The sequence below is a fragment of the Mastacembelus armatus genome, unplaced genomic scaffold, assembly GCF_900324485.2.
Source record: "Mastacembelus armatus unplaced genomic scaffold, fMasArm1.2, whole genome shotgun sequence".
In the NCBI taxonomy this organism is placed as follows: domain Eukaryota; kingdom Metazoa; phylum Chordata; class Actinopteri; order Synbranchiformes; family Mastacembelidae; genus Mastacembelus; species Mastacembelus armatus.
Window position 1 is genome coordinate 353507 of NW_022872940.1, and position 26485 is coordinate 379991.

The 26485-nt window shown below is 41.3% G+C and overlaps 2 protein-coding genes, 1 non-coding gene and 1 pseudogene across 3 annotated transcripts in view; 2 read left to right on the top strand and 2 right to left on the bottom strand.

Annotated features, from left to right (window-relative positions):
* LOC113143891 (NACHT, LRR and PYD domains-containing protein 1b allele 2-like) overlaps positions 1–5270 on the bottom strand; it is a 30332-nt gene extending 25062 nt beyond the window's left edge. The window contains exon 1 of the mRNA XM_026329512.1: positions 5144–5270. Coding sequence (XP_026185297.1) covers positions 5144–5192 — 49 coding nt within the window. The 5' untranslated portion in view covers positions 5193–5270. The remainder of the gene's footprint in view (positions 1–5143) is intronic.
* Positions 1–26485, top strand: part of LOC113143885 (zinc finger protein 208-like) — a 905597-nt pseudogene that overhangs the window by 153371 nt on the left and 725741 nt on the right.
* The window catches only part of LOC113143888 (NACHT, LRR and PYD domains-containing protein 5-like), a 267626-nt gene that overhangs the window by 93797 nt on the left and 147344 nt on the right, over positions 1–26485 (bottom strand). The gene's annotated exons all lie outside the window — the stretch shown is intronic.
* trnai-gau (transfer RNA isoleucine (anticodon GAU)) lies at positions 19974–20047 on the top strand. The gene has a single exon. It is a non-coding gene; the product is annotated as a tRNA-Ile (tRNA).

Consider the following 26485-nt stretch of genomic DNA (forward strand, 5'->3'; position numbering starts at 1 on the left):
AACCACTTGGCCGTCATGTTTTACAACACTGTACTTTTATAATACTGTAAAACATGACGCCCCCCCCCCCCCCCCCCCCCCCCCCCCCCCCCCCCCCCCCCCCCCCCCCCCCCCCCCCCCCCCCCCCCCCCCCCCCCCCCCCCCCCCCCCCCCAATGTCTCCCAGCCCATGCACCCACCCACCACCAAACAACTACTTATTTACAACTATTCATGTTCCTCTAGAATCTGTTCTGTTGAACATGTGAAATGTGCTGTAGGAACTGAAAAATGTTCTGATGTCCAATTACAGGAGTGAGAACAGTAAAAAAAGAACCATAGTTCATTGGGGGCTGGGACACGTGGTTATGAGCCATGTGATCAAACTGCGCCTCTTTGACACTGTGGATTAACTGGGGGCATGTGGCCGGAAAAGGAACTAGCCAGGCCCGTGTCCTTAAAGTTACATAAAGCAAAATATATTCGCAGCACTGCCGTTAATCACCGAATGTGACCGAAGCTAACGAGTCTGCCAGCAGCTCAGGCTAACTTTGAATTGGTTAATGAAACAACACAAGTGACCGGTGAAGTTAAAGGTTTCTGACCTTATATGCGACTCACCTTTTCAGCCGTCATGTCCTCCTCCCTGAGTGATGCTCTTTTATTATTTCTGAAAACTACGGACTGCTCCATGTTTGGCAGCATCCAGGTGAGTGTCGGTGTAGTGGCGCCAAGAAGACTGCACCTTGCCACAAATGACAGAAGAAGAGATACTTCCGGTTTTAGAGGAAGGAAATACAGCTGTTTTTCCGTTTCAGCGCTGTAGAACTTTCTTTATTTAAAGTATAAATGAGGAAAGAAAATCAAGTCTAACTTTAAAAAGGTGTCTGACATTTTCATCACAGAATCAAAAACGATTTCATTGTCGTTTTTTGATTCTGTTTATAAAACCAAACTTCAAATACCAAAAACTACACGGACCGTGAATGCTCTTTGTTTTGAATCTGTTTTCAGCTGACCTGACTGTTCTGTTGGGAAATATTGGATTGTTTCCTATTGTTTATTCCTTCATGTGCATCCATGTCCTGATGGGAATATCCCAGAACAAAACTGACTGGATGTGTTTTGCTTTCAAAAGTCAATGAAGACCAAAGGAACAAGCCACATCAATTGAAAAAGGAAACCAGCACAGAATACCTCAGGAACGTGTTTGCTCTGTGGTCCATATTTGAAGCTGACCTGTGTTGGAATGTTTGGATTTCTTCTTTAATATTGTTGATCCATTCATGGCCTTATGGAAATATTGGACTGTTTTAGAATGGATTTGATCTGCACTATGTTGGGATATGTTTTCAGGGCTTTCAGCCAACCCAAGTCTGTTCAGTCAGTGACTGTATATTGTGTTCAGTAAAGCAAACATTTGGAATCATCTGTTGGCCAAATCTTTTCTTTAATGTCATGTTGAATTGCTTTGCTTGGTAAGATCATGTAAACCCATGAGGCAAGAAAAACTTGAAAGCATATTTCTATGTCTTCAACTTCTGGTTCCATGACCCTCAGCTCTTTTCAATAATATCCATGAAAAGTTCCTATCAGATCCTTTTTAGAACCAATATGGATCTACTGATATTCTTCAGTTTAATGCCAAACAGAAATATGACCAATAGAATATCAGCCCTCTGTCATATGGCCAACAAGAAATGCAACACATGCTTTTTTCCATAGTTGAGTTTGACACATGAAAACTAACAGTGGATCTTAACGTAACACCATTTAACCTTGTTCTCACTTAAATTGTTATCTCCATATTAAGTCCTTGAATTTCAGGGGATTGGACCTGGAAAGTCCTTGACAGGTCCTTGAATTTGAAGTTAACCAAGGTGTGGGAACCCTGTTTATATAGCTGGATGTGGACCTGAGTCTGGACCTGGACCTGAGTCTAAAGCAGAAATCTGGGACTAACCTTTAGTTGCTGACCACAACTGTTGTTGCTACAAATCCTGTCCATGTTGTTCTGAGTGTAATGTAAAGATGATGATTTTAACCTTTGACCTTTTTGCACAAGTGCAGCTGTTACTGTCCATAACAACATAAATGTCTCTCTGCTGAAACCTACATACGAAGACTTTAAAGAGTTAGTTGAGGTGCAAACAGTTTGGCCTTAGCGTCACAGTCCACAGGCTGTATCATCACTGTAGTCCGTTCTGTCAGGCTTAAGGTCTTTAAATAGGATCATTGGAGACCGGGGCCGGGTAAACAATAATAAATGGAAAACGCACCTTCAGATCTCCCACCTTGCAACCCCCCCCCATGTCTCCCAATGTTGTATGACACTTTGATCAAGTGAACAAATGTAATAGAACATTGTTAGAACATATTAGCACATGAGAACAATCATCAGAGGACGCTCATTCTGTTGCAATTCAACACTATAAGCTGCGTCATTCGTCATGAAATGACAGGGTTTGATCATGTTGATTTGTCATAATGTGTCTTTTAAATTATTTTACATTTATTTTAGCTAAAACACAAATTCATCTAAAAATTGACAAATCAAAATGTCAAAATTTTGTCTGAGATACTGTTAGTGTGACCTGAAAACGTCTCCATAGATGGACAAGTTGTTTTTCGTTGGCATTGTGGAAGGACTCTCACTCTTTGTGCTGAACCCATCGATGGCTAAAACATGGGTCACTCCAAACATTACAGGTTTTTCATTCTGGTCGAGGTGAAGCTTATGGCCCATATATTCAGCATGGTATGGTCTGGGGTTAAGGTTCAGAGCTCCCTTAAAAATAACAAGATTCATTCAAAAAAAAAAAAAAAGTGAGCTACCAGTCTGAACATCTCACATAATTTGGACTTTTAGATTTCTCTTCATTTTATATATTATGAATGTCCGGTTTATAGAGCTTGAAACAAGCTACACTTCCAATCAAATACTGCTGATAATCTCTACTGTACTGAATGATCAGTTATCAGTTTCAAGAAGCATATACTTCTGATACTTGCATGTGTTGCATTTACTTGATCACATTTACTTTTAGTGCAGTATTTCTACAGTGTAGCCTATTGGCCTGTTTCCTTACAGTTTATGAGCAGTTTTTGTACCACTGACTATTACAGGCATGACACATGAATTCAACACATCACGCCACTTTCAGCTCAAACTTTCCTGATAGTTCTTGTGAAAACCCTCTCGCTTCTCCACATTCCCGTGACAGATGTTCAGAGATAACTTCCGATAACAAGCCTTGTTTCTCCATTTCTAAAATGATGTCTGAGTAAACCTCTAAAGCCTTGACCTTCCACTACCAATCGGACCGGTGTTAGCTACAGGAGCCTGCAGGTGAGACGCCGAGTAACACGCGTCTCTCTGAAACAACTTCCGGTTTCTTGCGTAATCGTGATTCAATAACGATTCGTAGTAGCAGCATCCAGGTGAGAGTAGTAGCGCCAAGAAGATCACCACAAATGACAGAAGAAGAGATACTTCCGGTTTTAGAGGAAGGAAATACAACTGTTTTTCCTTCCGGTTTTAGAGACAGGAAATACAGCTGTTTTTCCGTTTCAGCACTGTAGAACTTTCTTTATTTAAAGTATAAATGAGGAAAGAAAATCAAGTCTAACTTTAGAAAGGTGTCTGACATTTTCATCACAGAATCAAAAAACGATTTCAATGTCGTTTTTTTGTTTATGTTTATAAAACCAAACTTCAAATACCAAAAAGTTCACGGACCGTGAATCTTTTAGTCTTTGGATTTTCTGTCCAACAGCAGATGTTAAAAAAATAATAAACACTGGTTATTTGATTTTTGTTTGAAAATCCCAAAGTTAAAAAAATTGAAATCCAGCCCTTGTTCCATTTTTTTGTCTCTTTGTTATTGTGGATTTTGTTTTGTTACATAGAGAAAGGAAATCAAAGCAGCTGTTAAATTTCATTGATCCCCTTTAGACCCATGAAAAAAAAGAAAAGGTTTGTATTTCAATATTAGTTTTTGTCGACCAGAGCAATACGCCATTTCTCCAAACAATAAAAAATAATAATAGAATAATAATAATGAATAATCAAATAAAACCTGTAGAAAACTGAACAGCACTTCCATTAACTTCACAGCTGACCTAAGGCTGATGAGAGCCAATGAGGACCCAGTAGCAGGACTAGCTGCGTTGTGGACTCGACTTCAAATGACTTTTCTTTCCCTGAAAGATGCGACAGAGTTTTTCCACAGTCATGTCTTCCTCCCTAAGACACACTCTTTGATTGGTTCCACTTTTTCTGTGTCATGTTGAGATAAAAAGGGAAACACTCTGCTGACATTTCTAAGATGATAAAAATCTGTTTGACTGCTTTTCTTTCTATGAGACCAAACTTCAATCAGTCTATAATAACACCCAGACTGGAGACCCCTGTTTTTACTGCTGGACTCAGATTTCTCATTTTACTACTTATCATTTCTCTCTTTAGTTCAGGGCCCAGAAGGAAAATTTCACTTTGGTCTTTGTTTAACTTTAACTCATTGTTTGACTCAGAGCCCTGATCCTCTGTGGTCCTAAATCTAGTCCCCTCTAGTCCTAAACCCAACCCCATCTCATCAATAATTTGGTCTGATCTAAATTTAGTTTCTAGCCCCTCCTAGTTTTAATCTCAGCCTCAAAAGGGTCAAAGGTTAAAATCATCATCTTTACATTACACTCAGAACAACATGAACAGGATTTGTAGCAACAACAGTTGTGGTGAGCAGCTAAAGGTTAGTCCCAGATTTCAGGTCCAGACTCAGGTCCAGACTCAGGTCCAGCTTTATGAAGACCATCACATCCACCTGCAGAGAGAAGCAGAGAGAGCAGAGGTCAGAAACCAGAGGTCACAGAGACTCACTTCATCAGCAACAGTCGTCTTCACATCAACTCAAACACATGATCACAACAAGCTTCTGGCTGATCTGATTGGCTGACTGTTGTCTCTCTCTCTGTCTTTCTGTCCAATCCTGAAGCCTGTCCCTGTTCTCCTCTCACAGCTTCACTGAGAAGGTTGGAGCTTTACAGGAAATCCTGGATCTTTGCTTTGATACTCACTGGGTTTAGTCCAATCCTGCTGAAAGCACCATGGACTGACTCCAGCCCTCTACTGACCTCAGAGTCTGCAGTCTACAGTCTGGACTCACACAGCTGCTGCACATCTGGATCCTGGAGGTTGTTCCAACCCAGGTCCATTTCTCTCAGATGGGAGGGGTTGGACTTCAGAGCTGCGACCAGATAACCACAGCTGGTCTCTGACAAACTGCAGCCCCTCAACCTGAAAAAAAAAAACAAAGATGAAGATCAAATCAATTCAATTCAATTCAATTTTATTTGTATAGCGCCAAATCACAATACAAATCATCTCATGGCACTTTACAAAAACTAAAACTAAAAACCCAACAATTCCCTTATGAGCAAGCACTTGGCGACAGTGGAGAGGAAAAACTCCCTTTAACGGAAGAAAAAAACCTCCAGCAGAACCGGGCTCAGTTTGGGCGGCCATCTGCCTCGACCGGTTGGGGTGAGTGGATAGAGCAGAGAGAAAAGAACAGAAACAATAAACAACAAATAGACACTGCAGGTTGGTGGGACCAGTAACTGCACATCAGCGATATACAGCTCCAGGACCAGGGACACCTGCAGAAGGTACAGAGAGAGAGAGAGAGAGAGGGAGAGAGCACAAACTAGGGGAGAGAGAGAGCACAAGGTTAGTAACATTCATTGGTGGAATATACATGAGGGGGGAGGAGAGAAGAGAGGGGAGGGGAAGGGGGTTAGGGTAGGAGAGCTCAGTGCACCAATGGTCCTCGGGCAGTCTAGGCCTATAGCAGCATAACTAAGGGATGGTTCAGGGTTGCCTGAAGCCAGCCCTAACTATATGCTTTGTCAAAGAGGAAGGTTTTAAGTCTAGCCTTAAAAGTACAGAGAGTGTCTGCCTCCTGAACCCAGACTGGGAGCTGGTTCCACAGGAGAGGAGCTTGATAGCTAAAGGCTCTGCCTCCCATTCTACTTTTGGAAACCCTGGGAACCACAAGTAGACCTGCACTCTGGGATTGAAGTGGTCTATTGGGATAATATGGTACTATGAGGTCTTTAAGGTATGAAGGAGCTTGATCATGAAGGGATTTGTATGTGAGAAGAAGGATTTTAAATTCTATTCTGTATTTTACAGGGAGCCAATGAAGAGAAGCCAATATAGGAGAAATATGATCTCTCTTGCTAGTTCCTGTCAGGACTCTGGCTGCAGCATTCTGGATTAATTGGAGGCTTTTTATGGAGATACTGGGACATCCAGATAGTAATAAGTTACAGTATCTAGCCTTGAGGTAACAAATGCATGGACTAGTTTTTCTGCATCATTTTGAGACAGGATGTTCCTAATTTTGTCAATGTTGCACAGGTGAAAGAATGCAGTTCTAGAAATTTGTTTTATGTGTGAGTTAAAGGACATGTCCTGGTCAAAAATAACTCCAAGGTTTTTCACAGTAGTGCTGGAGGCCAGGGCTATGCCATCTAGAGTAGCTATAATTTTAGAAAAGTTATTTCTGAGGTTTCACTCAAGTGAGAATGTAAACATGTTAATGATAGACATTAATTTCTAAAGGACACCTCATTGTTAACAGGATTTGATCTTTACACTTCATATCACTCTGTCCAGCTTTACCTCTGATACAGATCATGACACTTATTTTGCTGTGGTGCTGGTCTGTTTCCAGGCTGAATAAAATAACATAACATATGGTGCAAAAGCTGGACTTTCAACTGCCTAGTTTGATTATGGATGCATGTTTTTGACAACATAGTGTCTGTGATATTTCTGGTAACACACAAATGCACCAGTGGACTTTGGAAAATCAGCATGTTGTGACAAATGTCATGTCAGTGTGGGACATAAAGCTGTACAGCTGTTTAACACAATTAGATTGTGTTACATAATGAAGACATAATGTTCTATGTGTGGAAATTCCACTTAGTCTGTGTTTCAATTTGGAAGCAATTCTGTAGTCATTTATGATATAGTCACTCATCTGTGTTTATTTAATGACACTGAAACTCCTTCTCCTGTTACCCCCCTGAAGTCACATCACCTCTTCTCAACACATGGAGCTCTCCTGTAGAATCACCACCACCCAAAGTGGGGCTCAAACCTAACCCTAACCCTGAGATTAAGAATATCATGCTCTACTGACTGAGCTAGCCAGGCTGTGTATAACACACATTTAACTGTAAATGTGCTACACTTGGATCCACCTGTGTTCTGCCAATTGACTATCAGGTTAATGCAGAATATCTTTGCAGCTGATTCACTGTTGTTACTGTTACATGTACATCTTCAAGTAGAAAATGACTTTACAAAGAGACATTGAATGTTATCAAAGTACAGGGTAGAAATCAATACATGAAATACATGAAAACACCTGTCAGGAGTGGGATTTGAACCCACGCCTTCACCTAGAGACCAGAATACCCTGCTCATAGGAAGGAAGAAAACCTTGAGTGTGGCACCTTAGACCACACTGTTCCTGTTTAGATTCCCTTCTTGTCTTCTCCCTACATGCTCCTGTTTCATAAAGAAGATTCATGTTTGTCAACTCCTTTTCAGAGCTGCACTTCTTTAACATGCTGGTCTCATGTCTAAAGTGGTTTCTCAGGAGTCGCCCAGTTTCTGGATACTAAATATTCATTATCTATACCTGCTTATTCCTAATTAGGGTATCTGGGATCAGTTCTCTTTGGGTGAAAGGCAGGACTACACCCTGGACAGGTCACCTGACCATCAGAGGGCTGATATTAAACATTACTTTTTAAAATTAAATAGTTAAATACTTAGAAACAACACAGTTTTTTGTTTTAAATAAATCAAATTCAGTACAAGAGCAAGTTGTTCTGGCTGAGTGGTTAAGGTGATGGGCTTGGAATCCATTGGGATCGCCCCATGCAGGTTTGAAGCCTTTCATGAATGATCTGTTATTTATAAACACGCTATATTAACGTGACCCATAGTGGACTTTGAGGACTGAAAAAACTGTTGCTGTGTGTGTTCCAGTTAGGTTAGGTTACTGCTGACATCATGTCTCATTTGAATGAGAGGGAACCAACAAACACAGTAGAGATGAACACAGTCACACTCACTCCTACAGTGCCCTCCACAATTATTGGCACCTGGGATTAAGATTGGATTAAGGATTTTAAACTTCTAATAAATTCATTTTCTTTTTAAAAATAGAACCAAAATTCAGAAAAATGAGAAAAATCCAACCTTTAATTGAAGTACAATTATTCAGCAAAAAACAAAATAACATTAACAAATAATTGACTTTATATGAAATCATGTGTACCACAATTATTGATTATTATTATTGATCTTAATACTCGGGGCAGCATGGTGGCTGAATGGTTAGCACTGTTGCCTCGCAGCAAGAAGGTCGTGGGTTCGCATCCTGGCCTTTCTGTGTGGAGTTTGCATGTTCTCTCTGTGCTTGCGTGGGTTTACTCCGGGTACTCCGGTTTCCTCCCACAGTCCAAAAAAAACATGCATGTTAAGTTGATTGGTGACTCTAACATTGCCCGTAGGAGTGAGTGTGAGTGTGTGAGGTTGTCTGTCTTTGTGTGTCTATATGTGGCCCTGCGACAGACTGGTGACCTGTCCAGGGTGTACCCCTGCCTTCCACCCGAGAGAGAGCTGGGATAGGCTCCAGCAGATCCCCATGACCCTGAACCAGGAAAAGCGGGTATAGAAGATGGATGGATGGATCTTAATACTTCGTACAACCCCCCTTTTGCCAACAAGACAGCACTTAATCTCCTCCTATAACATCTCACAAGGTTAACGGCAAGGTTAATGGCTTTAACCATTCCTCTTTGCACAATCTTTCCAGATCATCCAAGGTCTGGGGTCCTCTCTTATGCACTCTCCTTTTCAGTTCAGCCCATCTGTGTTTGAAGGATCTATCAGCATCCAGTGGCTGTGAAGAGCTCTAGAGCCTCCTGATGGGGGTTGGTTGCAGCTGTGCTCTGTGGACTCACTGCTTTGTGTCAGAGTAAAATTTGGTGCAGACATTATAGACATGCTGAGGGACATATGATGTAAATGTCAGTCTGACAGCCCACACAGTGACTTATTTACAGCCTTTAAACATCTGATTTATTATTTGTTTAATCCTTCACCAACTAATCTGTGTTGGATCTAGAAGGAAGTGAAACACATCACATGAACCCTCAGTGTTTGCTTTGAGTGACACCATGGACATGGTGGTCCTCATAGCTTAAGTCTGAAAACACTATATAGCCACAGTCACACAAGCATCATCACAGAGTGGAGCTCTCACTTCCATAAATACACTTTGTTTCCAAATGAAATATTCAGTTCACACTCCAATGTGAACATAAACACCTTCTTGCATATATATCACACGTCTACAAATGTAAATAATGTCCACAAACTTTACTATTGTCACACATCATTGATTTCCACACCACGATATTGTGACAGTGACTCAAACACTGATAACACTCCCATCGAGGCCCAGGCACACGCTGCTGACACTTAGCAACGGTTACTAAGGGGGCGGGGCTTCGGCTTCTGGGGACGTTTGCGTCTCAAAATGGCGGCGACAAAAACAGAACCAGAGCATGGAAACAGCGATAACTACTACAAAACCGAGATTAAAGAGGAGAACCAGGACCCAGGTTTCGTCTACCACGACCACTACAAACATGGAATTAAAGAGGAGACTCAGAACCCGGATTTTATCGACTACGACCACTACGTCATTGTTATGAAGGAGATGAAGGAGAACGAGGACCCGGGTTTTATCGACCAGGACCACAACAAAGGCGCATCTAAAGAGGAGGATCAGGATCCGGATTGTGCCGAACTGGACGAATACAAGAGCGGAATAAAGGATCAAGAGCACACAGATCAAGATTTCATCGACCCAGACCACCCGACCAACGAGCCCGACTCGTCCTCTGGTCCCAGCGATCAGCAGGTCAGTGTTCAGGACTTAATAGATAGAAAACTGAGATCAAGCCAGTTTGACAGGTGTTTGTTTATTTGAGTAATGGTTTTCTATATTTTACTTTAAAGTTTATCTTTCAAATCATTGTTTTCAGATGAGTTTACAGCAGGACAGACAGACAAAATAAAGTATTTCCTCTTTCTAAAGAGTATAAATAAAGACCCCAGTTCTCATAAGTAGAAGAAATAAATGATTACTTCTTATTAGGTAACACTTCAAATGCAAAGACACACACACCTACACACACCTAAAATGCAAAGAGATGAACCTTAGTCCATGCTGGTATGGTAAGAGACCAACTGAAAAACTGCCTTCAAGTAGACTTTATAGAAAACAGCAAGCCCCCAAAGGCAGTGCCATTAGTTCTACTCTGCACCCTGATTATTGGCTCAGCAGTGATGAGATTGATTTTGCTTCTCACGTTATTGCAAATGAATACACAGAAATTGATGGATTTCAGTCCAAACTTTTATCTAGTGTATTAAAGGAGGAATTGTGGGTACTCCTAACAAGCCACTCATTCGAATGTTACACACTGGGGGAAACCATTGGGTGACAGCAAGCAACATCTTTGCTGGTAGTAATAAGGTTTGCATTCATGGTAGCTGTCGTGGCAAAAAGCACTTGGAGGCAAATCTCAGGTTAAAGGATGGCAAATTTAATAGACAAAGCAACAGAGTCACAACGGAGCATACGGTCTGCAGAACGGGTCAATACCGATTGACTGCAAACACAGAAAATGATCAGCTTTAATATCAGTTGAATAGTATTAATTTACACATAATTCACTCACATGTAAGTCGTGCTGGCAGGATGGCATCTTCTTCTTCTTCTTTTCCTTTCGGCTGCTCCCTTCAGGGGTCGCCACAGCGAATCATCTGCCTCCGGATGGCATTCATAATATAATTAGCGTCTCAATGACTTTTCGTCTGCTTCCTAATGAATACAAAGCCGTGTCAAAAGTCTTTGTTGAATTAACACAAGGAGGTAGCAGACATTTGTCTATCAAGGTGTAAATTTCCCTCACATTAGCCTCTCAACAGTGTTGGACACCAGTGCCACACAAGCCTTATTGGGGATGTTAAGGCCAAAGGAAGACCTATTCGTGGTTATTTTTCCTAGTGCTCAGCAGCAAAGCAATAGCAGCATCTGTGGCTTGTTTGCAGTTGCATTTGCACATCCTCTATGCTGCAACCTTAGGCCTGAGAATTGTCTGTTCCGTGAGGGACGGATGAGGGCAGAATTCACCAGGTGTTTCAGAGCCTCAACCAAGCAAAGCCAATTTTAGGCAAATTCCTGTCAGTGTGTAGTCCTGCACACAACAAAGAAATCATGGTGCAGTGCTCATTGTGTAATGGATGGTATCATCCCACCTGTGTTAACATACCTGCAAATGCCATTTTTGGTGAGGATGAGTGGCACTGTCATCCTCAGTACTACACTGGGAAAATGTACTTTGACTTGATATGTTGTAAAACAATGTTTTGTGCTTTCATTATGTGACCTTTAGTTAGTAGTTCTAGTATGTTTTGTTTTACAAGTTTATTATTATAATTATACAGTACAATTGGGAGCGACAGACACTGAAGTAGGATAATGGAACATTTCTCCAAAAGGCCGCAGTAAAAGGTTTTCATATGAGGGATGCACTGTATATAGTATGGGATGTCCCCTATAAGAACTGGCAATTGTTTTTTTTTTTTTTGTTGATGAGAAATGCGGTTTTTCTAGCCCTCTGAAAAATACAGAAATTCATTACTCAAATAAACAAACACCTGTCAAAAAAGACCTATAAATGAACCATTTGAGGGCAAATTTGAAAAAAAACATGACAATTATCTCATAAACTTATCTCAGTTCTGAGAAAAATGAAAAGTGCTTTGAAAGCGTGTTCTATGTTGTACCGTAATCATAGTAATATGCGCACCCACAAATTTCAGTCGTGGCTTTTCAGAACTGCAGCTGGCTTAACCGCAGTAACGAGGAGGTCCAGTCCTCTGTTGGCAGTGATCAACAGCTCAGCATTCAGGACTTATTCGATAGAAAAGGCTTCATAAAGAGGCCAGAGTCAATGGTCAGTGCATCATCTGTTCTTTCTAATTTTATTTCAAGTCTGGAAGTGTCTAAGATCCAGCCTTTATGTTTATGTATTTCCCGGTGTGTGTTCTGGTTTCACCCAGTCCTGAATAAAACAGCTTAGAAGCAGGTCTGAGCCATTACCCAGCCAGTTTACTAAGGATGAGTGTTGCTAGTCTGATATTCTACTTATGCTAATCTGACCAGTACTTAATCAGTTTTGCATTTCAAGTCCACCATTGGATTTTTTTTCTTTGGAGTGTTCATAGGGAGATTCTAGTGTGTCCATTAAAATTGTGACATTAATGAATCAAGTGACTTAAATCATTTGCCTTGAAAGTGTCATGGGAAGCTTTTTAAAATAAGTAATAATTTATTTGTGGTAAAGTTTTCATTTTGAATGTAGTGATTCGGTCAGTTTGCTCCCAGTTGACGGGTGTGAAAGTCCTCACACTGGTATTGTTTGTTAATCAGAATCAGAATTAGAATCAGAATGAGCTTTATTGCCAAGTGTGTGTGCACACACACAAGGTATTTGTGTAGGTACGGGCGGGGGGCACTCCAGTGCAAACAGACATAAATACTGTCATATGTCAGGGTTAACTAAAGTTCGGACCAAGGAAACGCCCACTCTGGTACTCAGGGTTAAACAAAAAGCCTTTATTTTCAATGAGAAACCAGAACAAAGCGGGAAGGCAGAAAACAGGAAACTGGGGAACACCAGGACACGGGAATCAAAACAAAGCACATGAGTTACGGGGACAGGAAGTTCTGGGTCACACACACTCAAGGAGACACACCAGACCACACAGGGAACATGAACATGAGATACAGGGACAACAGGGCATGAGGGTCTGGGTCAGGGAGATGTCACACAGTCAGGGAGATGCACCAGACCACACAGGGAGCATGAACATGAGACAGAGACAAGGCAGGACTACAGGGAACACAAGGAAAGCAGGGCTACAGGGAACATGAACAAAGCAGGAACAAAGGCTACAAAAGACAAGAACAAAGCTGGACTACTTAACTTAAAACAGGGTATTTTACTGAGGCAGGGAACTGTGGCTCTTCAGGAAACAAAGGCAGTAAAGAGCAACTGTAAGCAGACAACCCAGCAAAAAACTGTCGCTAAACACAGGTATATAAAGTGAGGGACAAAAACAAGGCACAGGTGAAAACAATAACAAAATGGGGCAAAGTAAAGGGAACAGAACACAACAAAAACCAGTTCCTGCCATGATCCTTCAAAATAAGACAAAAAACAGGAACTAAGGAATACAGATCATGACAAAAACAAATGCTACAAAGGATCAAACGGTAAACAGAAATGCTACAGAAACAAATGCTACAAAAAACTAAAGAAAAAAGCACAGATAACCTGAAAACAGAATGAAAGGGGAACTAATTGGTACAAAGAGCAAAAAGCTGCCAGTGACAGTGCAGGTGATAGGAGGGAATGGTGGAGAGCTATGAGTTTAACCCTCTGGGGTCTGAGGGGGTTTTTGGGGCCTGGACAAATTTTGACATGCCCTGACATTTGTGCTTTTTTCAGTGTCTTTTAAACATATTAATGTCTAAAGTCTGATAACACTGTAATCAGCACAAAATTGGCTACAATAATATGTGAGCAGCAAGTTTATACATGATTGTGTTTTTGAGAAAAAAGTGTTTATGCATGGTTAGTGAGAAACTACAATTTTTTAGTCACTGAAATAAGACCATAAAACACAAACAGAACATTGGTTCACAAGACTTTGGAGACCAGCATGTTGTAGGCTAAAGTGTTTACTTCACAAATGATGTGAATGTCATCTTGTTCACACTAGCTGTAGCTGAGAGTTTGACGTTTTATGTCATTTCTCGGGGGCGTGCACATATTTACCTGGTTCACCTGGGATTATTTACATGTGAACAGTGTACAAGGCGGGGTCGCATTACCTGTAATGAGGTGAGACAGGAGAAAACGGACTTCTCCTTACGTTCATACGGATTAAATAAAAAGTGATGATTTGTTTTCGACTTGAATTGTTTCATTTAAAAGAAAACATTTCAAGCTTTCTAGCCATATAATTCTTATTTTTATGAGGCAGGTATTTGCTGAGATTCTGGTTGTTTTATTTACGTGTTTGTGAAGAGAGGTGACAGAGACGCCACAAAACTCGCTGGCACATTCGTCAACCCCAGAGGGTTAAAAGAAGATTTGGGGAAAAAATATTTTCATGTTTTTGCAGTTTGAAGCATCAGCTGTTCATCACAGAGTACTTAGCTGCAAGACATCACCTGGAGCTTGCTGAAGTTACTATGCGAGCAGGGCAATAAAGTCTGCTTCGGAGGCCATTTGGTCCTCAAAGTGGAATCGGTCAGAGTTCCAAGACTAAGTTAAGCTAACTAAGCTGCAGGCTGAGAGTGTCTTTGTCACCAAGCTGGTATACTCACTCTTACATTGGTCAGTTTTCTTGGTCTTGTGGTGGTTGACAGACCTGCGTCTGTGTGGCACTGAGTCGTAAAACTTGGTCTAACTTAAAAGTAATTGTTGCCAGACACTTCTGTGGTTTCTCAAAGCCAAATTTGGGTAAGAGAAAAAATTAGACTTAAGAGAAATTCTTTAATTTCAAACTTAAGCTAGTGCTTTAAATATGGTGCTGTACTTCAGAGAGTTGTGTCCACTGTTTAGAAATGAAACTAGATAAAAAGTTAAATGTTGATACTAAGAAAAGCTATTGAGGTGAGGCAAGCACATGTTTTAAGAAAAATAATTTTAAAAAAATGACAAAATATGTGGATGAGACACAACACAACTTTACAACTTCGGAATGAAATAGAACTCCAGGGAAACACAGTTTACATGATCATGTTTCATAGACATGTTGTGAATGTCAATGTCAATTATGGTTTTGGATTTTTCTATCATGTAATTTCATATCTTTTCTCCATTTTGCTTTTTTCTTCTTTTTTACAAATAGAAAAGAAGAACGGGAGTCAACAAGACCTTCACAGCATTGGAGAGTTTAGAGATTAATCAGCATGTTCACTCTGCAAAGAAAACGTACAACTGTGACCAGTGTGAAAAAGCCTTCTCCCACTTAGGTCACCTGAAAACACATCAGCATATTCACTCTGCAGAGAAGCCCTATAGCTGTGACCAGTGTGGAAAAGGCTTCTCACAGTTAGGCCACCTCAAAACACATCAGCGTATTCACTCTGGAGAGAAGCCCTATAGCTGTGGCCAATGTGGAAAAGCCTTCACATGTTTAAATACCCTGAAAACACATCAGCATATTCACTCTGCAGAGAAGCCCTATAGCTGTGACCAGTGTGGAAAAGCCTTCACATGTTTAAATACCCTGAAAAAACATCAGCGTATTCACTCTGGAGAGAAGCCCTATAGTTGTGACCAGTGTGGAAAAGCCTTCTCACGGTTAGGCACCCTGAAAACACATCAGCATATTCACTCTGCAGAGAAGCCCTATAGCTGTGACCAGTGTGGAAAAGCCTTCACATGTTTAAATACCCTGAAAAAACATCAGCGTATTCACTCTGCAGAGAAGCCCTATAGTTGTGACCAGTGTGGAAAAGCCTTCACAGAGTCAGGCCCCCTCAAAACACATCAGCGTATTCACTCTGGAGAGAGGCCCTATAGCTGTGACCAGTGTGGAAAAGCCTTCTCACGGTTAGGCCACCTCAAAACACATCAGCGTATTCACTCTGGAGAGAAGCCCTATAGCTGTGACCAGTGTGGAAAAGCCTTCACAGAGTCAGGCCCCCTCAAAACACATCAGCATATTCACTCTGGAGAGAAGCCCTATAGCTGTGACCAGTGTGGAAAAGCCTTCACAGAGTCAGGCCACCTCAAAACACATCGGCGTATTCAGTCTGGAGAGAAGCCCTATAGCTGTGACCAGTGTGGAAAAGCCTTCACAGAGTCAGGCCACCTCAAAACACATCAGCGTATTCACTCTGGAGAGAAGCCCTATAGCTGTGACCAGTGTGAAAAAGCCTTCTCATGGTTAGGCCCCCTTAAAACACATCAGCGTATTCACTCTGGAGAGAAGCCGCACTGGTGCGAGCAGTGTGGAAAGGCCTTCTCACAGTTAGGCCACCTCAAAACACATCAGCGTATTCACTCTGGAGAGAAGCCCTATAGCTGTGACCAATGTGGAAAAGCCTTCACACATTTAAGCAGTCTGAAAATACATCAGCGTATTCACTCTGGAGAGAAGCCCTATAGCTGTGACCAGTGTGAAAAAGCCTTCTCACGGTTAGGCCACCTCAAAACACATCAGCGTATTCACTCTGCAGAGAAGCCCTATAGCTGTGACCAGTGTGGAAAAGCGTTCACACAATTATGCAATCTGAAAAGACATCAGCGTATTCACTCTGGAGAGAAGCCCTATAGCTGTGACCAGTGTGGAAAAGCCTTCTCACAGTTAGGCACCCTCAAAGCACATCAGCGTATTCACTCTGGAGAGAAACCATATTGGTGTGAGCAATGTGGAAAATCTTTTGTTTGCTCAAGTGCTCTAACAGCCCATCAGCGCATTCACACCAAGAAGAAATGTCAAAACTGACCACTGTGGTTAAGGTCTCTATCAAATAGGTTAACCGTCTTGAGGTCTGAGCGTGTTTTGGGGCCCTGGACAAGTTCTGACATGCCCTGACATTTGTGCTTTTTTCAGTTGCTTTTAAACATGTTAATGGCTAAAGTGTGATAACACTCTAATCAGCAGAAACTGGGTTACAATAATATGTGATTGTGTTTTTGAGCAAACAGTGTTTATGCATGGTTAGTGAAAAACTGAAATTTTTAAGTCACTGAAATACAGTGGGTACGGAAAGTATTCAGACTCCTTTAAATTTTTCACTCTTTGTGTCATTGTAGCCATTTGCCAAAATCCAGGTGTGAAAAACTTGTTGCATCATTCCCAACAAGACTCATGGCTGTACTAGCTCAAAAGGGTGCTTCTACTCAATACTGAGCACAGGGTCTGAATACTTATGACCATGTGATATTTCAGTTTTTCTTTTTTAATAAATTTGCAAAAATTTCTACATTTCTGTTTTTTTCTGTCAACATGGGGTGCTGAGTGTACATTAATGAGAAATAAAATGAACTTTTTTGATTTTGGCAAATGGCTGCAATGACACAAAGAGTGAAAAATTTAAAGGGGTCTGAATACTTTCCGTACCCACTGTAAGACGATAAAACAGAACATTGATTCTGCAAGACTTTTAATAAATACATCTTGTAGTGTAAAGTGTTAGCTTCAACATGATGTGAAAGTGATGTTCACTCATTCACTGAAAACAATACATTGATTTAAATTTTGTAAGACACTTTTTGTTTAGAAAAGAAATATGCAAGAAAGTGTGTCTGACCATGAATAGTCATGTCATTTACCTGAGACATCAGGTAAATGACCATGAATAGTCATGTCATTTACCTGAGACATCAGGTAAATGACATGACTGAGCCTTTCAGTCAGGAATGTGAATTACTGCAATACAATACAGTACAATGCGGATCCAAATGTTCGTCATTTAAGTCATGTTTGTACTCTGAGGACAAAGTAAACTCTTAATCGCTGTCTGGAACATATGAAGTACTTCTTCACCCACATAGCCTGCCGTCATCCAAACACAGAAACAGTGAGTAAATTCTATGATGAAGTTTGGCGTTTTATGTAATTTCTCAGGGGCATGTACAGAATTACCTGTCTCACCTCAGATTATTTCCATATGAACAGTGCGCTCAGTACGAGGCGGGATCACAATAGTTACAATGTGGTGAGACAGGAGAAAACGTACTTCACGTAAAAGGTGAAAACGTAAAAAGTGGTGATTTGTTTTCGACTGTTTTGAATTGTTTCATTTAAAATAAAAACATTTCAAGCCATATATTTCTTATTTTTATGAGACAAGTATTGGCTGAGATTCTGGTTGTTTTATTCATGTGTCTGTGAAGAGAGATGACAGAGAGAGAAGACAGACAGCGCACCCTGTCTGCTTTCTTTATTTTACAAAAGCACATTGTTTTGTTGTAATTATGAGGGTATACAACTAAAACTAGACCCTTTACAGATTCAAATGATATATTGCTTTTATCTGTATGATCAAAACTAACCCTTGAAAACACTTGAAAATATCCAGCATTTTGATCGTCATTGGCCTCTCAGTTTCTGGTGGAAACTGTGGGAGATAGGTCTAAGACTGGCTTTTGTCTTTCCATCTCTATTGCTATGCTCAAAGGGGAAATGTGGTGTAAAAATCCCACTCTGACATGATCTTCCTCACTTGATGTAGCTGGATGTCAGTAAGTGTGTGAATAAAACTCAGAAAGACATTTCTCTGGTATGTGAGTCTTCATTATCACAAACTTCCTCCACAGTTTTACTAATAGAAAATTAGTTTTAGAAGCCACATACACGTGTACTACCCTTCACATAAAATCTCACCAATTCTCTGTTTCGCAGCATTCATATTCATATTTAGGTTTATATTTATACAGACATACATTCAGTGTGTAACAGTCAGTCTCTGTTGCTGCCGAAGGAGCTACATGGCCTGGATGACTGATGCAGTCAGCTCACCTCAGTTAGCAGTTAGCTCGTTATTTTGCAGTTGTATTTCATTTCACAGTGGTCTATAAATGGGATCACAAAACCAGAGTACCCACCAGCATGAAAACTCCACACATAAAGGCCACTGCAGGGTTTCGGACCAGGAACCTCCTTGCTGTGAGGCAACAGTGCTAACCACTCATTCACCATGCTGTCCGGGAACAAAACAATCTAGTGAACTACTATTAGTGATGGGCAAATGATACCGAGCCTTCGGAGCTTGTGTCACTCTTCCTGAAGCGGAGTGATTCGAAACGCTGTGTCGGGGCTTGTGTCAAAACACCAGTGTCACGTGACTGATGACGTTCGAAGCTTCGAATGTCATCGCTGTTTCGCTTCGCGCTTCATTGCTTCGAAATGTTTCAAAGCTTTTCATTGGCTCATAGTCTTTCAGTGTGTGTCATTGGCTCATGGCGTTTCAATGCATTCTGAGCCAATGACAGCTTGACAGGTTTGACAGATGTGAGTGGTTTGGTGCCATACCAGCTATATAAGATGCATCATTCTGCTTCAGGATTTGGACAGTGAGAGTGAGAGTATTTTGGCAAGTTTCAGGGCGAGTCCCACCAATAAGCGACGTTCTAAAGTTTGGGATCATTTTGATCTCAAGAGGTCTGAACTTTTATTGCTGTTGTAGTGGCAATCTAACAACAAAAAAATGCCACTAGGGAAAAAAGAGGAAGACGTTTCCAACTTGTGTCAAAAAAGAAAAACAATGTCCGCCAAAATATACGTTTAACACTTTATTATCAAAAGAAGACTAACCAAAAGAACAAAAATGCAGTATACTGACTTAGCAAGATTTAAATGTTAAAACTACGCGTCAAAACCACCAAACACGCCACACACGCCACGCACACCACGGTTGAAAACCTGTTTGATATTCCTCCTATCCTCATTTTCCCCGCCCAACCACCTGTGTCTTCCCTATCTAACTTCCTCTCCCTCTGCCCACAGGTGTGCAGGTAATCAACCAACCACACTCTCTCACTCCAGACACACACACACACACTATAAATCAGATACAACAGCTGTCATGGGATTGAAACAGTGCCAGTGCTTCATTCGTGCTCTTTAGAGGTTGCTATGGCTTCAGTTGTCCACCAGATGTCACCGTCACTGAAGTCTTGAAGCTTTGAATCTTTTTCGGCACAATTGTTAGGAAAGCCTCAGTGCTTCATGAGGCTTCACTTGCCCACCACTACATTAATCCCAATATTTCCTGCTTGACTTTGCTGGGGTTGGAGACTATTACTGGCTGTTTAGCTCAGTTGGTTAGAGTGTGGTGCTGATAACATCAAGGTCATGGGTTTAAGCCCCATACTGGCCATACATTCATCCATCCATCTTCTATACCCGCTTTTTCCTGAAAGCTAGGGTCACGGGGATCTGCTGGAGCCTATCCCAGCTCTCTCTCGGGTGAAAGGCAGGGGTCCACCCTGGACAGGTCACCAGTCCATCAAAGGGCCACATAGAGACACACAAAGACAGACAACCTCACACACTCACACTCACTCCTATGGGCAATTTAGATTCACCAATCAACCTAACATGCATGTTTGGACTGTGGGAGGAAACCGGAGTACCCAGAGTAAACCCACGCAAGCACGGGGAGAACATGCAAACTCCACACAGAAAGGCCGTGTTGCGAACCCATGACCATACATTCATTGACAGTACAATCACCCTGACGTTTGCACAAACAAAATACACGTATGTTTATTAACAATACAATCACCTTAAAGTTTTCCAAACAGAATACAAATACTATTATCTATACCTGCTTATTCCTAACCAGGGTCACAGGGATCTGCTGGAGCCTAAAAATGTAAAAGAAAATCAAAAGTAGTACTAGGGAGATTTTTAAAAACAAATTCTTTCTCAGGAGTCACCCAGGTTTTTGATGATATTAAATACTCATTCATCCATTATCTATACCTGCTTATTCCTAATTAGGATCACAAGGATCTGCTGGAACCTACCCCAGCTCTCTTTGGGTGAAAGGCTGGGGTACACCCTGGAAATGTCACCAGTCCATCACAGGACCAATATTAAATATTCCTTTTTAAAATGAAATAGTTCAATTCTTAAAACAACACATTGTTTTAAGTTTTAAATATATCTAATCTACACACACTGGGGTCACACAGGCCTTCAGGGAACAAGACATGAATACAGGGAAACAAGCATGGAGGTCGAGGTCACACACTCTCTCGGGGACTCACCAGACCAAAGGAAAATGTGAACAAGGGGAGCAAGGCAAGAACATGAACACAGACACAGAGTAACAGGGCATGAACGTCTGGGTCAAACACACACGGGGAGACTCACCAGACCACAAGGAAACAAGAACATGGACACAAGGAACAAAGCATAAGGGTGTTGGTCACGCACACATTGGGGGACTCACCAGACCACAGGGAAACAAGGACTCTCGATTTACTGGTCAATCTACGTTCCTACTCTCACCTATGGTCATGAGCTCTGGGTCATGACCGAAAAGACAAGATCGCGGATACAAGCGGCTGAAATGAGCTTCCTCCACAGGTTGTCCGGGTGCGCCCTTAGAGATAGGGTAAGGAGCTTGGTTTCTTAAGTAAAACTTTACATCTATATGCATTTTACTTGTGTAATAAATGAACTGTGTGGGAGGGGTAAGTTTTACTATGTATTACTTCAACCCTCTGGGGTCGACGCACGCGCCGGCGCGTTTTGACGCATCTTTTTCTGATAAGGCCGAAACAAACTTAAATTACTCCGTCAATTCTGATCGTACAGATAAAAGAAGTATATCATTCAAATTTGTAAAGGGTCTACTTTTACTTGTATACCATCATAATAAAAACAAAACATTGTGCTTTTTTTTAATAAAAAAAGTCAGGTATTGATTACATGCAGATGTTGATAAAACTACTAGGCTACTTAAATATATATCACACTAACCAGTTAGACATTATGATCTTCCGGACCTTTGCTTCAAGAAATTTTCTCTAACTGGACCTCTTTAAATTTTAGTTGAATACCCCTGAGCTAAAGGCTCCTCTGAGAGAAGAGAGGAGTGAAGTAAACACTCACACCACACCAGCAACGGACCCCTCATCAGCCAAGGATCCCCCCTCAACAGCACCTTCAATGGTGCCCCCTCCACTGCCCTGGGCCCCCCCAGCTGCATCCGCATCCTCTGCAGACTCATCACTGACCATCCCATCCCCTGCTTCACCAATGGGATTTCCAAATCATTTGGTGAAATCAGGAATTAAAATGGTGCCTCTGACCCCTAACCTGGCAAGGTCACGGGTATTATCATCAACGCCAGTCAACTCATCCCCCCAGCAAACACCTGTCTTTCCTCAGAGCACCCCTGTCAGACCCCCCGCACCTGATCCCTGATCCCGGACCAAAGATCCTGACTAGCATCAATGCTGCTATCAGTAACTAGGACACCCAGGGCCTCTGCTGTTCTAGGACTTATAGCCATAATAAACCACTTATCGACCTGAGGCCCAGGGAGAGAACACTCTCCCCTAGTGCTATAGCTATAGTCAAAACACGCAGAGTGGCTAAAAGAGTGACAGACTGTCCAATCAGAGAAATCAAATTCAAATCCCTTGCAGACAGATAATCTCAGGTCCTACTCAAACTAATTTGAAAGTTGCAGTGCTCAATGTCAGATCTCTATGTAACAAATCATTTTTAATCAATAATTTTATCTCCTCTTATGATCTCGATTTTGTTTTTAACAGAAACATGGTTAGATAGCAGGACAGCAAATGCAGTTCTTATTGAATCCACCCCACCTAATTTTACATTTCTATCAGAAACACGAGAAAGAAAACAAAAAGGGTGGTGGCATTTGTGCCTTTTTTAGTGATAATATGGTTCCCCACAGGCTGTCATTTGGGGAGTTCTTATCATTTGAGTATGTATCTTTTAAAATGGAGCAGAAATTATCTCCCTCTATACTTTTTATTATCCTCTACAAACCTCCCCAATGCTGTCAAAATTTTATTGATGAATTTACTGAGATGCTTTCAGTCGTCTTCACAGAGTTTGACTGTTTGGTTATTACAGGTGATTTCAATGTTCACATGGATAAGGCCTGTGACAGATATGCTAAAGAACTTTCTGCCGTCCTTGAAATGTATGGCCTTAGCCAGCACGTCAGGGAGCCGACCCATACCAGAGGTCACACTCTGGACCTTGTCAATACTAAGGGTGTTGTTAACGCTTCTAATATCACTGTGATTGATGTTGCTTTGTCTGATCATTTTTGTGTCTTTTTTGATTTGTTCATAATTCCCAAAGATGCAACTGGACCTACACTTGTTCAGAAAAGACACATAAATGATAACACCAGGAAAGTGTTTATGGAGATGATTAGGTTTGAAAATATCACTTTCTCTCATGTTGAAGATTTGTTGACTTCATATACTTCAAGTGTTCTAAATGTCATAGATGTGATTGCTCCTGTTAAGGATAAATTAATCAGGAACAGGCATAAGCCACCGTGGAGAAATGATGTCTCCATCAGGGCACAGAAAAGGGAGTGCCGGAAGGCCGAACGAAGATGGCGTAAATCAAAGCTCCAGGTTCATTATGACATTTATAAGCAGATGCTGTGTGTGTTCAATGAAACTCTACGTAGAAAGAGAGAAATGTATTTTTCTGAAATCATCAACAACAGCAGTAACAACTCACGTGTCCTGTTTGCTACAGTGAGTAGGTTGACAAACCCTCCATCTCCATTGCCACTGGAACTGATTTCAACATCTAAATGTAATGAATTTGCATTATTTTTTAATGACAAGATTCAGGGTATTAAACAAACAATAAATTGCACAAGGCAGATACCAACTCTGCAGCCATCCAGGAAACACTTGGTAGAACTGAAACACTTTACACCATTACATGACATAACAGTTGAAGAGACCATCTCAAGGCTGAGCTCATCCACCTGTTGCCTTGATGTTTTTTCCCACTAAAGTTCTGAAATCACTACTAAGCAGTTTGTTACCACAACTCACTCAATTAGTTAATAACTCATTACAGCCTGGAACATTTCCAAGGGCTTTGAAAATTGCTGTCATCAAGCCTCTCCTGAAGAAGAGCAGTCTTGATGCCATGGTACTGAACAACTACCGGCCCATATCAAACCTGCCGTTTTTAGGCAAAATCATTGAGAAAGTTGTTTACCAACAACTTACTGACTTTCTCATGCTAAACAACTGCTTTGATGATTTTCAGTCAGGATTTAGGCCCCATCACAGCACTGAAACTGCCCTTGTCAAGGTGACAAATGACATTCGTCTGAACACCAACGCTGGCAGAGTCTCTGTCTTAGTACTGCTGGATCTAAGTGCTGCTTCTGACACAGTGGACCATGTGATCCTGGTACAAAAGTTAGAGGACTGGATAGGCATCTCTGGTACTGCCCTTAAATGGTTTAAGTCCTATCTTGAAGACAGGAATTATTTCATTGAAGTTGGTAACTGTGTCTCAGACCAAATGGTGTTGACGTGGGGTCCCCCAGGGGTCCATCTTGGGACCCCTTTTGTTCAATCTTTACATGTTTCCTTTAGGCCAGTTAATACGCAGCAATAATGTGTCCTACCATAACTATGCAGATGACACTCAGATTTACATTTCACTCACAGCTGGTGAATATGGACCAGTAGACTCATTGTGTCACTGTATTGAGCAGATCACTCTGTGGATGCAAAACAACTCTCCAAATAAACAGTGACAAGACTGAAATAATCATCTTTGGGCCTCAAAAACAAAGAGAAAGTGTCAGCAGTCACCTCGAGTCTCTTTCTCTAAAATTTAAAAATCAAGTTAGAAATCTAGGGGTAATCATGGACTCAGACATGAATTTTAACAGCCACATTAAATCAATAACATCGTCAGCATTTTATCATCTCAAAAACATTGCCAGAATCAAAGGGATCATGTCTAAACCAGACTTGGAAAGACTCATCCATGCTTTTATCTCTAGCAGGTTAGATTACTGTAATGGCCTGTTCACGGGGCTCTCAAAACGAGCTGTAAGGCAGCTGCAGTACATTCAGAACGCTGCTGCTCGGGTCCTGACTAGAACCAGGAAGTACAATCACATTACTCCTGTTCTCAGATCTCTGCACTGGCTTCCTGTCTCTCAGAGAATAGACTTCAAAACAGCACTGCTTATGTATAAGTCTCTTCATGGCTCAGCACCACATTACATCTCTGACATGCTGATGCCATATGAACCATCTCGAACTCTGAGAACATCAGGGACAGGCCTTCTGCTCATGCCCAGAGTCAGGACTAAACAGGGAGAAGCAGCGTTTCAGTTCTATGCAGCTAAAACCTGGAATAGTCTTCCTGATGATGTTAGACAAGCCTCATCTCTGGCAATGTTTAACTCCAAGCTAAAAACCTTTCTTTTTAGTGTGGCACATGACATATGACCTGACTAGACCTGACAGTGTTTTATCCAAACCGATCTATCTGCACTCAGTTTCCTTTAATATTAATTTTTAACTTTTTATTATTATTATTATTATTATTTTCTTTTTTAAAACTATCTTGTCACTACTTTTGTCCTGTTGGGGGAGACAATCGGACTCACGGTCAGTACTCTAAGTTGATTAGGTTGGGAACCTTCGATCTAAAGCCAATTGGGTCAGGGACTCAGGGGTTAGGAACCCTGGTGCTTTATTGTTATCCTTAGAATACGGGTCTAAACAGCTGTAGACTTAAATAAGGGGTTTGGAACCTCCAGCTGTAGTCTACTCGATCCTAGACGTAAGAGTCCGGGACTCAGGATCGTCTCCACAGATAGTCTGTGTTGAGGTACTTTTAGTCCATCAGGGATGGGACAAACTGAAAGTGGGGGACCCACAAATATGGGTCAGCGTGGTCCGATAGTCGATATAATAAGGGGCAAATATGGTGACAAAGTGGTGGCATGCCTTTTTATTTTTTATTCTTGTTTATGTATTCTTAACCTGTCTTTTATTTCTGTAAAGCACTTTGAATTACTCTGTGTATGAATTGTGCTGTATAAATAAACTTGCCTTGCCAGAAGTTCACTCTCAGAGAACTAAATGGCATTTTGTCCTCAACAGATTCCAACGGTAAAAACATTCTGTAGATTAAGACACATAAAGACATATTCAGATTACAGGATATTCAGAAGTCAATGCATTCACATTCTACACTAATACAAACTCATATTGAATATAGTGCACTGCCAGGTGGACATTTTACTTTGAAAGGACACAGAGAGAGAAAGAAGTGGTGTATTAGCTTTGGTTCCTTATCACATGATGTGGTTCCTACTCTCCTGTTTTTATTCCTGTTTATTTCTCCCCCTCAGTCAGTCGACAATTTGCATTGGCTGGAAAAGCAAAGACAAACAACTGATCCACCTGTTGGGACCAACAGCCGGTTCCTCCTCAGCAGCCTATTCCAGTCCTGTAGCTCAGTGTTAACACAACATCAGTTTGTTGTCTGAACATCAGCTGGGACATGTCAACAACTTCTCAACAGGCAGAAAAACACCTGGAGAAGGATTTAGCCCAGAAAAGAAAAGCTCTCAGATATTTCACAGAAAACATGTCGTGCTGCTGATGCTTCAAATGCAGAGACCACTGTGCATTAAACAGCAGTGAAGGATGATCGTTGGATTCAAAGGCTCATGTAGAAATCCTTTTTTCTTTCTCTCAGCGTCAGCATCATAATGAGACCAAAGACATGTTGCATGTGTCTGTTTTCATGGAGGACC